The sequence below is a fragment of the Ceratotherium simum genome, chromosome 24 (assembly GCF_057802395.1).
Source record: "Ceratotherium simum simum isolate JZ-2026a chromosome 24, ASM5780239v1, whole genome shotgun sequence".
NCBI lineage: Eukaryota > Metazoa > Chordata > Mammalia > Perissodactyla > Rhinocerotidae > Ceratotherium > Ceratotherium simum.
Window position 1 is genome coordinate 36137362 of NC_141923.1, and position 13246 is coordinate 36150607.

General features: G+C 33.5%; 1 protein-coding gene across 5 annotated transcripts in view; it reads right to left on the bottom strand.

Annotated features, from left to right (window-relative positions):
• The window catches only part of GPHN (gephyrin), a 642551-nt gene that overhangs the window by 340312 nt on the left and 288993 nt on the right, over positions 1-13246 (bottom strand). For all 5 annotated transcript variants that reach the window (XM_004426256.2, XM_004426255.2, XM_087448348.1 and 2 more), the window contains exon 4: positions 9723-9815. In XM_004426256.2, coding sequence (XP_004426313.1) covers positions 9723-9815 — 93 coding nt within the window. The remainder of the gene's footprint in view (positions 1-9722; positions 9816-13246) is intronic.

Below are 13246 nucleotides of genomic sequence, written 5' to 3' on the forward strand. Positions count from 1 at the left end.
CCCCATAAGAGACTCCAAAAATCTGAGTACATATTTTGGTATAGAGTAGGCATGTGCTTAAGAAATATACTTAAGCGGGGGGCCGGCCCATGGCTTAGCAGTTAAGCGCGCGCGCTCCGCTACTGGCGGCCGTGTTTGGATCCCAGGCGCGCACCTACGCACCGCTTCTCCAGCCATGCTGAGGCCGCGTCCCACATACAGCAACTAGAAGGATGTGCAACTATGACATACAACTATCTACTGGGGCTTGGGGGGAAAAAAAAAGGAGGAGGATTGGCAATAGATGTTAGCTCAGAGCTGGTCTTCCTCAGCAAAAAGAGGAGGATTAGCATGGATGTTAGCTCAGGGCTGATCTTCCTCACACACACACAAAAAAAGAAATATACTTAAGGGAAAATAAGATAGCATTTTATTTAAGGGTTCTCCATCTACGAAATTTTTGTTTTTGCCTTATGCTCAAAATTCCAAAATTCCAACCTTGAGAAGCAATGTACTTTTCCCTCTTTAGTGTTGCTATCTGGAATAGGAGCCTTCTAAGATAATAGTTTTAAATTCAATGTCACTTATTGCTCTAATTAATTTATCTAAATAGTTTAATTTTGTACCTGTAACTTTTCCACTGGTACAACTATACTAAGGAGCTTATCTTTGCAATGTATAAATAAAATTGAAGGTGAATCTCTTGGGAAAGTCTGTGGCTGGTGGAAAAAAACAAATGCAAAAATAATACAAAAGTAAGTGGATTTCAGGGGAAAATATAATATTTATCTTCAAATATCTTCAAACTGTCATGTAAAAGAGGAATTTACCTTCTTGCATAGATTGCAAAAGGCAGAATTAGGATATTTGGGTAGAAATTATAAAGAAGCAGGTTTCAGTTTAATATGTTTGAATGTTTAAACAATTAGAGTTGCACAAGCAAAGAACTCCCAGATGGAAGAAGAAGGGATTGAGATGTGTAGGCAAAGGCTGGGAATGATGAAAAGGGCATGCTAGGACTTTGAGCATAACGGACTTTAAGTTCTCCTCAAACTCTGAGATACTGTGATTTCTCTACTATTATATAGTTTGTAATTTTATATAAAATACTAAGCTAACTTGAAATACAGCACTGACAAAATCTATGATAAAAACATATTTCTTGATTGACTTGATTGTAAGATAAGTATTGACTGAAAAGGCTTCCGAACAACAAATCAACAAAATTGGAACTTGGTGCTTCACAGCAGTTTAAATTTTATACACAAATATTGGTGTGGATAGTCATTAGGTTCGAAGATTAAATCAGGACTTAAAAAAAACAAAGAAACAAACCCAGGGCATAAAAATAATCTTCAAAAAGAATGACGTTAGTCCTACTGGGGAACGTGTTGATGTGCATTTGAATAAATGCCAATTCTCAAAAGGGTCTACTTTTAGAGAGACTTGATGGCACGATTTTACTGTGTGTACTAGTTGATAGTAGACTTATGAATTCCGGTTTCTAAGGAATCTCTGAATAATGACAATTGCTGTTTTTCGTCTCTACAGATAGTACTGCTCTAGTTGTTCTAAGAAAGAACAATTTCATACTGTTGAGTTATCCTATTTATAGGTCTAGTGTATCCATCTTTTTATGTAAAGTGAATCCTCTGCTCTAGCAAGGAAGATTTTCTTTATTTTATCTTTCTCTGTAGCTTGATCATACATTTCCCCCGCTTCCTTACTCTCATCAGTAATGTTTGCCTCTCTCCTTATCTGAATCCTATTTCTCTCCTTCAATTTTAGCTTAATTATTTTTATTGAGGTAACAGTGGTTTATAACTTTATATAAATTTCAGGTGTACATCATTATATTTCAATTTCTTTGTAGATTACATCATGTTCACCATCCAAAGACTAATTACCCCTTAAATTTTACTTGTATAAAATTTCACAGACTACTCAGCTCTCTCTTCCTTAATCTTTCCCTTTAAAAAAATCTTCTGGCCTCAATTGGCTGAACATTTTGATAACAGGTTTATATCATCTTGATTTGTCAAGTGACTATTTTAGGAGTACATGTACTTTAGCATTTGCTCAATAGAGCCCAAGTTACTTGATAAATATGTGTTAAATTAAACAAAGACTATAAATGTTGTTTTTGGCAAACTGGTAGGTCATAAGTATGCCTATGCTTTGAGATAACTGGATAATGCAAAATAATTATAAACCCCAGATACAAAGTGAACCATTATCAAAAAGCTACCCTGAATATCACATATCCGAGCCATTTCAAGCCATATTCCAAGAATTTTAAATTACAGAGGAATTAGAGACCTAAACCAAAATAAATAGGTTCAGACAGGATATCAGGAGGTAATTAATGCAACTGCCCTAATAATCCACACTCCGCATATCATATAGGCTATAGAAATTCTTATTCTTGTTCTTAGCCCCATGCCTTAAAGTAGTCGTGGGGAAATGCTGACTTACATGTCTATTTTTTAGACATATCCACCAGGTATGTGAGTAGCTAACAATGGATACTAGAAGTACAATGGTTAGTAGCAGAAATATTTGAGGCTACCATATATAATTAGAGGTCATAGGTAATATTATTAATTAAATGAGGAAGAAAAAGGTATAGAAAAAGATGAACATTCACCAAGCATTTACAAAGGTGTCAGGAGTTACACTAGATCCTTTTACATGCATTATTGTCACTTACTAGCTTGGATAACCTTGGGCAAATCAATTAACTGCTCTATGTCTCAGTTTCTCCACCTTTAAAAGGGACATAATAATAGTACCTACTTCATATGGTTGTTTTGAAGGCTAAATGAATTAACATATATTTAAAATAGCTCCTGACACATAGTAAGTGCTATATATGTTAGTTTTTATTATCGGCTATTTTTATTATCTCAATTATTAGAAACAACAACCTTGAGAGGTGAGCATTAGCTAATTTAGCAGATGAGAAAACTGAGGTTTGAATAGGTTAACTTGCCTTAATGTCATAGTTAAGAAATTATGGGATTCAAATTCAGGTCTGTCCAACTCTACAATGTTAGTGTTTCCCTTCTATCATTTTGCAACGTAACATGTTTAGACAAAGATAAGACATGGAAACATATTTCCCATGTCCAAGACTATTTCATAAAAATTACAAGAAGAGCTCCTTAAAATGGCATACAATATAACCTTATCTGACCATAGAGGAGTGGTGTATTTTATTTAATCTAGTTTTAAATATTTGCAATATGAGGGTTTCTAGTATTCTGCTTTCTTATCAATTTCATATTGTTGAGTTATCCTATTTATGCAGAACAATTTTAAGAAAGCCAAAATCCTAGTTCAATAGTTATTTTTAGCTTTACCATGTATAACAGGTATTTTATTTTAGTCAAAACAATTCTAGAACTATAAAATAAATATTCATAGAGTTCTAGAGTACCAGTATATGATATTTTGCCAGGGAAACAATCAATGTTTTCTAAAGAATATTGATATGTACTTAAAAACAATTATATAATTTGTGACCTATGTTAGTGATCAAATTTTCTTTCAAAAACAGAAATTATTAAACATGGTGTTCTTGCTATGCTTCTGCTATAATGTAGGAGAAGTTTTCTGATTGCTAAAATGTCCAGTGTTAACTTTCAGGTGAAACTGTTACATGTCAATTCTTACTGATTTTCACAAGAGTCACAAATTGAGAATCATTAACACATATACAGTCTGTAACTCAGGTCAATTATATCTCCCTCCTTTTACTTACACAGTATTCTTGTTTTTGAAGCATTACAATGTAAGAAAAAAATAATTAATGACTGCATAAAATGAAACCTGACATAGTACACTCAGACCTAAAATTATGAAATATATAAAATTCAAAAAATTGATTATAAAATAAATTTTATAGAGGCTGGCCCGGTGGCGCAAGCGGTTAACTGTGTGCGCTCTGCTGCGGCAGCCCGGGCTTCGCAGGTTCGGATCCTGGGCACGCACCGACGCACCGCTTGGCAAGCCATGCTGTGGCGGCGTCCCAGACAAAGTGGAGGAAGATGGGCACGGATGTTAGCCCAGTGCCAGTCCTCCTCAGCAAAAAAAGAGGAGGATTGGCAGATGTTAGCACAGGGCTGATCTTCCTCACAAAATAAACAAATAAATAAATTTTATAAAATAAATAATTTTTTCTTTGATTTGATATTTTTTGTGAAAAAATTCCTAATAACCTATGTGGAAAATATTTGTAGAAAGGTTTAGATAGTAATTTGTTTCAAAGAAATATTAAGATTATAGGCTATAAACAGAATATGCCTTTTGGAATTCATAATCTTTTCCTAGAATTTCATCCTTTGTACCAGATTTTGAGTATTTTACCCCTTTCAGCACTGGTGATTTTGTCAGATGCCTCTTCACTTCCATAATGAACCATAAGAACGCTTTTAAACGAATATCCCTTATATTAAATTTATAGTTTCCTGAAATTTTGCTATTCCTCCTTTTGTTTGATTATTTCATAAGGACCAATTATATGAGGACACTTTTTTTAGAAGGTATTGCTAAGAACAACATTTGAAAATTAAGAGTGAGCTTCTACTCAATGTACAACAAAATTCATTAATTTGATCAATTTTGAAAGTTCAAAATTTTATATATGATTTAGAATAAGGAATCTTTTATTTTTGTTATGTTATATTATCTGTTGACACAACGGAGCAATACACTTTATTATGGCAGGAAAATGTTTTTCTTTCTTTCTTCTAAAATAAAAAATTTAAGAAATGAAACCCAACATTATTTCAGATTACTAAAGAATAAAAGGTAAAAATAAATTTTAAAAAGTCAATAAACAATGTGAGTAAAGATGACTTACTGTCATCCAACAGACCAGAGGTCAGCAAACTTTTTCTGCAAAGGGTCAGACGGTAAATATTTTAGGCTTTGCAGGCTATATGGTTTTGGTGGCAACTACTCAATTCTGCTGTTGTAGCCACGGGCAACACATAAATGAATGAGTGTGGCTGTGTTCCAATAAAACTTCATCTACAGACACTGAAACCTAAACTTCAAATAATTTCCTTGTAAAACAAAATATTATTCTCCTTTTGATATTTTTCAGCCATTTAAAAATGCAAAATCCATTGTTAGTTCACAAACTATAGAAAAAAAGATGACAGGCTGGATTTGGCCTACAGGCCGTAGTTTGCCAACTCCTGTGATAGATTATAAGAGCTTCTTGCAGATAGGAACCACGCCTTATTCATTTTCTAACTCCAGCACCCAACATGGCATCGGATACATATTAAAGATTAAAAATAAAAAGCTTGGGGGCCGGCCCGGTTGTAGCGGTTAAGTGCACACGCTCTGCTGCAGCGGCCCACGGTTCGGATCTCAGGTGCGCACCGACGCACTGCTTGTCAAGCCATGCTGCTGCGGCATCCCATATAAAGTGGAGGAAGATGGGCATGGATGTTAGCCCAGGGCCAGTCTTCCTCAGCAAAAAAAAAAGAGAGGAGATTGGCAGATGTTAGCTCAGGGCTGATCTTCCTCACATACAAAAAAATAAAAAATAAATAAGTAAATAAAAAACTTGATGAATGAATGAGTGGATGAAACCTAGGATGTACGCTAGGCTTTTGTTTAACTCTTTAACTCATGATCAAAATAATATATTAGCTTACAACCCTTTATTCTGGTATAGCCTAGTACTTTAAAAGTGCTAAAAATTATTTTTACCTTATAATATTTAAATAGCTTAATATTTTCTAATTTACCATAACATATACTCAAACCTTTCTTTGTAATTATATAGATGTTCTTTTTTTTTATGCTTCTTAATCTTTTAGTGTCTTCTAGATTTTATGCCTAAAGAGTTTTCACTTTATCTCACTTATATGTCCTTAATTATACTTTTACATTTTAAGAATAATAAAAGATTCTTTATGTAATAATACCTATTTTGGACATACATCATTTTTAAGTGACAATGGGACATGAAGAGATAAATAAAACTTTGTATAACAATGAGTTCTTATGCTCCATAGAATTTTATAAATACTAGCATTTCACCAATGCCAACAGATTATGCAACCTTTATCAGAACAAAGAAAATGCAATCTATTCTTAAAAAATAAAGCTTTTCATATCAAAATAAAACTCTAAAAAGTTGAAGAGTGTGGATTATTATGCTATTATATGTTATCTTTGATAGTATCTCATGTTTGGAGGCAGGAGAAGGCCAGCAGGCATGCAACTATCAGATGAAACATATTCTAAGATACAGGGCCTAAAAATAGAAACCAATTCATAATTTAGGAAAATCAATTCTGATTGCCGTATTCTTATAAAATATGTAAACAGAATACACTTTACTAAACTTGCTATTCTATTTTTCTTTTTAATAGACCTGGGAAGAAATCTAAGTCTATTAAACTTTTCATTTTCTCTAAGGTTCACACCCACTGACAATAACTTTAGATTGCTTTATTTCATTCATTCTATTTATCATTTTCCCTCTTCGTTTTTTTTTCTAACACACACCTCCACAAACAATTGTGCTTTGTATTTATAGATCAAACTAATTATTGACAATTACTGATTGTAAAATATTAGTACCTTAAGGAAGAAGTTTCACATTATTTTACCTTTATTATTAATTAATATTAGTATCGAAGTAAAGAAGTCTAGAAGTTAATAATTCTGACTCTAAAAATATTTGTAACCCCAAGTTGTATATACGTAAATGTGGTCTAGAAATAGTTTCCTCTCTTCTTAGGCACAATTATCCAAGACAAACAATTTAAAGACAAATAACTATACTATTATAGGCCCAAAATTAAATTTCTGGATTCCTAGTTGACATCCCAGTATTGTATTTTAGATATTATAAGAATTGCAACTATTTAAGGGTGTAGAGTAAATGGGAAATCAGTAGAATTATTTTGGGGTGGTCCTATATTGCTTTTAGGTATATTTATTTTTCAAAGGCTTAATAGTCCTATGGACTTTTGCTGAAGATAGTCATACCATATGTATTTATATATATAGGATATGAAGTAAAGTGACTATTAAAGATTAAGATATTCAGAATCAGGTAAGTTACCTGTTTCACATATTTATGTATATTTTAAACTTATTTAAAAAAAACCCTAATACAGTTTACCTAGGTAGTTGCTATAGGCATATATGAATATAAGAATATAAGAGCACTTTTAAGGTTTTCAGGTAACTGAAAAACTTCATTTTAGAATAAAGGACTGGGGCTGGCCCAGTGGCGAAGTGATTAAGTTCGCGCACTCCACTTTGGCAGCCTAGGGTTCGCAGGTGTGATCCCGGGTGTGGACCTACGCACTGCTCATCAAGCCATGGTGTGGCAGCATCTGATATACAAAAGAGAGGAAGATGGGCACAGATGTTAGCTCAGGGACAATCTTTCTCAGTAAAAAAGAGGAAGGTGGCAATGGATGTTAGCTCAGGACCCATCTTCCTCACCAAAAAAAAAAAAAAAGGACTTCTCAACTTCTGATATAATGAAACATACAAGGTCATGGAAAGAGACAGACTCTTGTCAACTAATAGTATCAAAAAAGGTGAGGGGATAAACAGATATCAGAATGGCAGAAATTCAAGACCTCTGATGTACATGGAGACAGAAAAGATAAAATATGAAGTGTACTATATCGAAATTAAAAAATAATTTAACAAGATTGTGAAGATTTCACAGATAGATTTTAAATCTAGTATAAGACAGTTTTTGTCCATTTGGTAGTTACATACAAAAAATACCCCCAAATTTGTCCGCTTGGTAGTTAGGTAGCAACTAATGATAAAAAAAAAAATTAATCCTTATAAATTAACCCTTACATAGCACTTACTAAAATGCCGGGAATAGTTCTCATCGAATCCTCACAGCCACCCTGGTAGACAGGTACTTTCATTTCCTTCATTTTATGGGAAACTGAGGCACAGAGCAGTTTAATGACTAGTCTATAGTCCCCATGTTAGCAAATAGCCAAGCCAGAATTCAAAGGTTTGAATTTTCAAGCCAGCATTTTGGTATTAACTTGAAGCTCTAAAGAATACAAAATACTTAACTTTGTGATGCAAATTATTTCCCCACAATTAAAAATAATGTTGTTATCTGGTTATGAATGAATTCTATGGTAACTTTTTTTCTACTTTTTTGACATAAAAATAAGTAACACGAAAATATCAAACCATCACACAAAAAAATAGGGATATATAAACCCAAGGTCATTTAGTTTCAAACACTTAACACCGAAACTCCAAAAATCAACGTCTTCACATAGATAGGTGATTTTCTTAAAAACAAAACAAAACACAAACACACCTCTACAAGACACGGCTTCCCTACAATTGTACTTTTAAAGTTAGTCTCAAACCTTAAAAGAAATGTAAAAATTGGCCAAAGGACGCAGAAGCTAAATAAATTATGTAACCATGACTTCTTTTTTAAACAGTTGGAGTTAACAATTTCCCAATACAACTCTATTCTGACTGCTTTAAAAGCAAAACTCTTTTATTTATAAGCCTAATTATAACAATATCCAAAAACATTCTGGCCATAAATTTTACACAGAAGAATAGAAAATATTTCACAACTTGTTAAAAAACTTTGCATTTTCATATGCTAGAACAGTGTTTCTCAAAGTTTGGAAGTACGGTCTAGGGGCGAGCAACATCTACGTCACCTGGGGCCTTGTTAGATAAACAAATTCTTGGGACCCACTGCAGATTTACTGAATCAGAAACTCTGTGGGCGGTGCACGGCAATCTGTTTTAACAAGCCCTCTGTCTGATTGTGGTGCTGGCTAAAGTTTGAAAACTACTACTGTATACTAGAGTAAGAAGGACAGTAGGGTGCAGAGCAAACATATCTTGCTGTTAATAAGACAGTAGATATGATAGTATACTGATTTGAAAACAGAAGGACACAGTTAACATGAAGTTGAAATTCAGCCAAGAAACACTTTTTTGGAAAGTAAAGTAAACAATGTTACAAGTGGTAATATAAGTTTGCATATGACTTTGAAGTGACACCTGAAGTTTATGGCTTTCTTAAAAAAGAAAGACTTTTCCCCCTGTATCAATGAACACTGACTACTCTTCATCTTTCCCTAGATTATCTCCCTGAGCAAAGACTGAAGGTGATTCTTGTGGCATGAAGCCTTAGACATTAATTCTGCTTTTTGGCTTATTAAATTCTGTACTTAAATTCACATTTAAAATTATAGAATATATAACCCTTTTTCACCAAATGTACTGTAAAACTGGTATAAATATTCTATTGCAGTCATCCAACTGTGCTTTGAGACCAATGACAAGGGTATCTCAAGAAAAGAGAAATCAGATACAGTTTGAATGATATTAAGAAAGCACATCAAACCAGACGCCACGCTAAGAGTCAGAGTTCTGCTATCACTTCCTTTGGCAATACGCCTGAATTTCAGCTGATACCACAGACCACTGAGCAAATGCAGGATTACCTTCTGGACCAGTTCAACTTTCCTCATATTATGTCATTTCCTCATATTATATCATGATATCAAGCCAAGAAACATTTTTTAATATAATAATTCTTCCATAGCAACTTTTTCACATTCTTAGAACCACAAACCACTTGTTCTGCCTATAGGCAAAATTATAGAAATAATATAAAAAATAGTAAGAGGGATTAAAAATAACATGAATAGTCTACTCCTTGAATATGAGAAAGGCATATACTATCTCACCTCGGGAGTGACATCTCGTGGTGCAAACCCTGTTCCTCCAGTTGTTAAGATCAAATTAAGTTCCTTTTCATCACACCAATCTATCAAGGTTTCCTGAAAGAAAAACAATAATATTGTTACATGCGGAAGGACTTGCCTGACTGCTCAAAACATTCAAGTACACAAATACTTCGTATACAGTAAGGAAACACAGATTCTTTTCAACAATTAACAGGAAAATTGTGAAGCACAATTCATGGAACAGTTTCACTGTTGATCAAAACACACTGCAGTTTTGGGTATTTCTTTTATTCATTATAGAAAATGATGGTGAAGGCACCAAATTCTTGGAAGTGAATGAAACACAGGAAATACCATAAATAGAGAGTTCATCATTAATTTTTATTACGTACTTACATGGCATATCTGATGTTCTTTTCAGCCATTCAAAATATATTCAGGTTAAAAAAAACTGAGCACTATCTAGATGTTAATTATATGATCTCATTATTTAATAACTACACCAATCCTGTCAGGTAAATAATCATTCTTCAACTTTATATTCAAGGAAACAGACTCATTCATTTTTTATTAATGGATTCAAAGAGATCAAGAAACATACTTGCACATGGGCTCACAAACTAGAAGGAGGAAGAGCTAGGATTCAAACCAGATCTGTTGGACCTTCAATATATGTTCCCTATATTCTGCCTGTCACTGAATCAATATTTTCTGCTAAGTTTCAAGTTGTTTAGGAAAGTTTTACATTTTTCAGGATTTATTTTACATGGTTGCCTTATTTCCAGATAAGACAATTGAAGTACAAAGTGGTTAAATAATTTACTTAAAGTTACCCAGCTAGTTTGTAAAGAAGTGGAACTAGGACCTGTCTGCTTACTCTATTGCTAATTCTATTCATTCATCCTACATTTTATCTATTTATTAAAAAGGACTATTAAAGTGCTCATTTAAATTGTAATCAAATATCAGCTTTGGTATAATATTGTTTCATTATCTTCTTACAATTCAGATCCAAAATTTAATAATACCATTATATCATTTAGTTGCTGATAACTAGATGTGAAATACAAGTACAAGGCTGATAACTAGATGTAAAATACAACGCCCTCAGCTCTTCAAATTTATCAGGGACACAAAATGCAGGATAATTATTTAGAAGGGCAAATTCACAATCTAAAAATGATTTTTTCCCTATTCTTGCACATTTTTATTTCATCCTAGTATCACAGGAATGGAGAGTCCAAAGCTCCAACTGAAGGGAATTTTTTTCTGTGCTATGTTTAATTAATGACAACTATTTTTAATAATGACAATTATTTTTAAAAAGCTATAAATTGTAGACTACTCAGAGCCTAACTGAAGAACTTCCTGATACAGAACATCCATGATATAATTTTGTTTTGAGGAAAGCTCACACGCACACAAAAATCAATGAGTATTATAATAAAAGTGATTATGAGGTGGTTTCCCAAGCAAGTTTAAAATTTCCATTGCCTGTGCTTTTATCTATTTACAAAGTAGAAAAGTGTAAAAATTCATCATTCTAAGTAGTTAGTATTATTTCTGATCTACAAAAAAGCATAGTTGACACCACAACTCAGCAATGAGATTAAGTGATCTTGTCCTCCCACTAATGGATCTTGGAACACTTTAGATTTCTTTGTAACATTCCTAAGTATACCACCTCAGTAGTGGATTGCCTATGCCACAGCTTTCTCATCTCTGACCACACTCTATTTATATGAGATCTTCATAAAAAGTGATATGAAATTCAAGTTGTATCAACAAAATATCTCAAGCACTAAAAAACTATATCCATACCTAATACAATTTTCAGTTTTGTCAATAACAAGAGGGCATTCAAACTTTTCAAATTTTTGAGATGCTAATAAAGATAGTCAAAATATTTCCTTTATACTGAAGAATGCTACTGTTAGGGAATAGGCAATACTTCCTTATAACATAATCTACCCATTGATCAAGCAAACATTTACTGAGTACCCACACCATGTATTAGGTGTTATGAGTTAAAAAATAAATGAAAGACTGACCCTGGTTTCAAAGAGCCCATAAAGAGTAATGGTTCTCCACCGTGCTTGTACACTGGAAGCATCTGTGGAGCCTGAAAAAATACTAATGCTTGGGTCCCATCTCTGGGGTGCAGCCTGGGCACTGGGATTTTTAAAAGCTTCCCGGGTAATTTTAAAATGCAGCTCAGCAATTGAGAACTATTAATATAAAGAGACAATTTGTTCAGTTACCTGAAAGTGAATTTCACAGCTAACTCAACTGGGTGAGCCCACAAAGATGTCATACAGCTTGAAATTAGTTGTACCATAGGAATATTACTTAAGTTTTTCTATTCCCAGAATGGATAACTGGTAATACCTACTGCATAGACTTTTTTCATTTAAACAATATTTGATATCTTGAGCTCAATTAAAGACTTGTTCAAGTATTTGGGAAGTAATATTTTGTTGTCCAAACTATCTGTGTGATGTGCAATGGTTTTTCATTTGAGCAAAAATTTTAGTCAGGCTTTTGGGTTTTTAAGACAAAATAGCAATCCTATCATTCACTCAGTTGGTTTCCAAAACATAAGGATTCTCCTTCAACCACTGATATAGAATACAAGTACTTCAGGCACCTAATAGCCGTATATTTATTTAACTTATCAATTCATTTATTTAACAAGAAAATATTTCAGAGCATACTTTTATGCAGGCAATTCATTAGATAACAGAGATAGAAAGATGAATAAGGCACAGTCCCTGGTCTCAAAGATTCAGTCAAGTAGAGGAGCCTGAATCTACAGTTGTCTAGAACCTTGCTACTAAAAGTATGATCTGAAGACTAGCAGCATTTGTATCCCCTGGGAGCTTGTTAGAAATACAGAATCTGAGGTCCTATCCAAGACCTACCAAATCAGAATCTGCATTTTTAGAAAATGCACTCCTGATGGTGATACATATGCACATTAAACTAGACTAAATATGCCTTCTATGTGCCACTCTAGATTTTCTGAGTCTTGTTTTGCTATCATGTTAGATCACCTGAAAGTAATTTATCTTATCACATTTGTTTCTGCACCTATAAGATCCCTTTCGTTCTGAGATGCACCTTAAATTTGGCTGCCTCTACCAGGTAGGATATCACTGAGGATTTCTGCATGAACCACCTTTATGAAAAATTTCTCTGCATCTGTTGCAAAACTGAGGCTGAAGGCATTGTCTAGTTTAACGATTAATTTTCCCTTATGTTGAAAGTATTTCTTTAAAAATTTACTGCCTTGAACTCCCAGGTTAGCATAGCAGAATGAAGTTGTATTGTAGAATTTCCCCCTTTCAGCATCTAACAAACAAAAAAGAGTAAAAACTAGAGAAAAAAATCTCCACCAGCAACAAGCAAATAGGAAAAAATATCTAGCTTCAGTCATAAATCTCAAAAGTTGGGTGGTCAAGGACAGAAACGAAAGATCTTTGAGAAGCATAGTGCAGAATGGTGAGGCTCCCAATGTTGCTTTG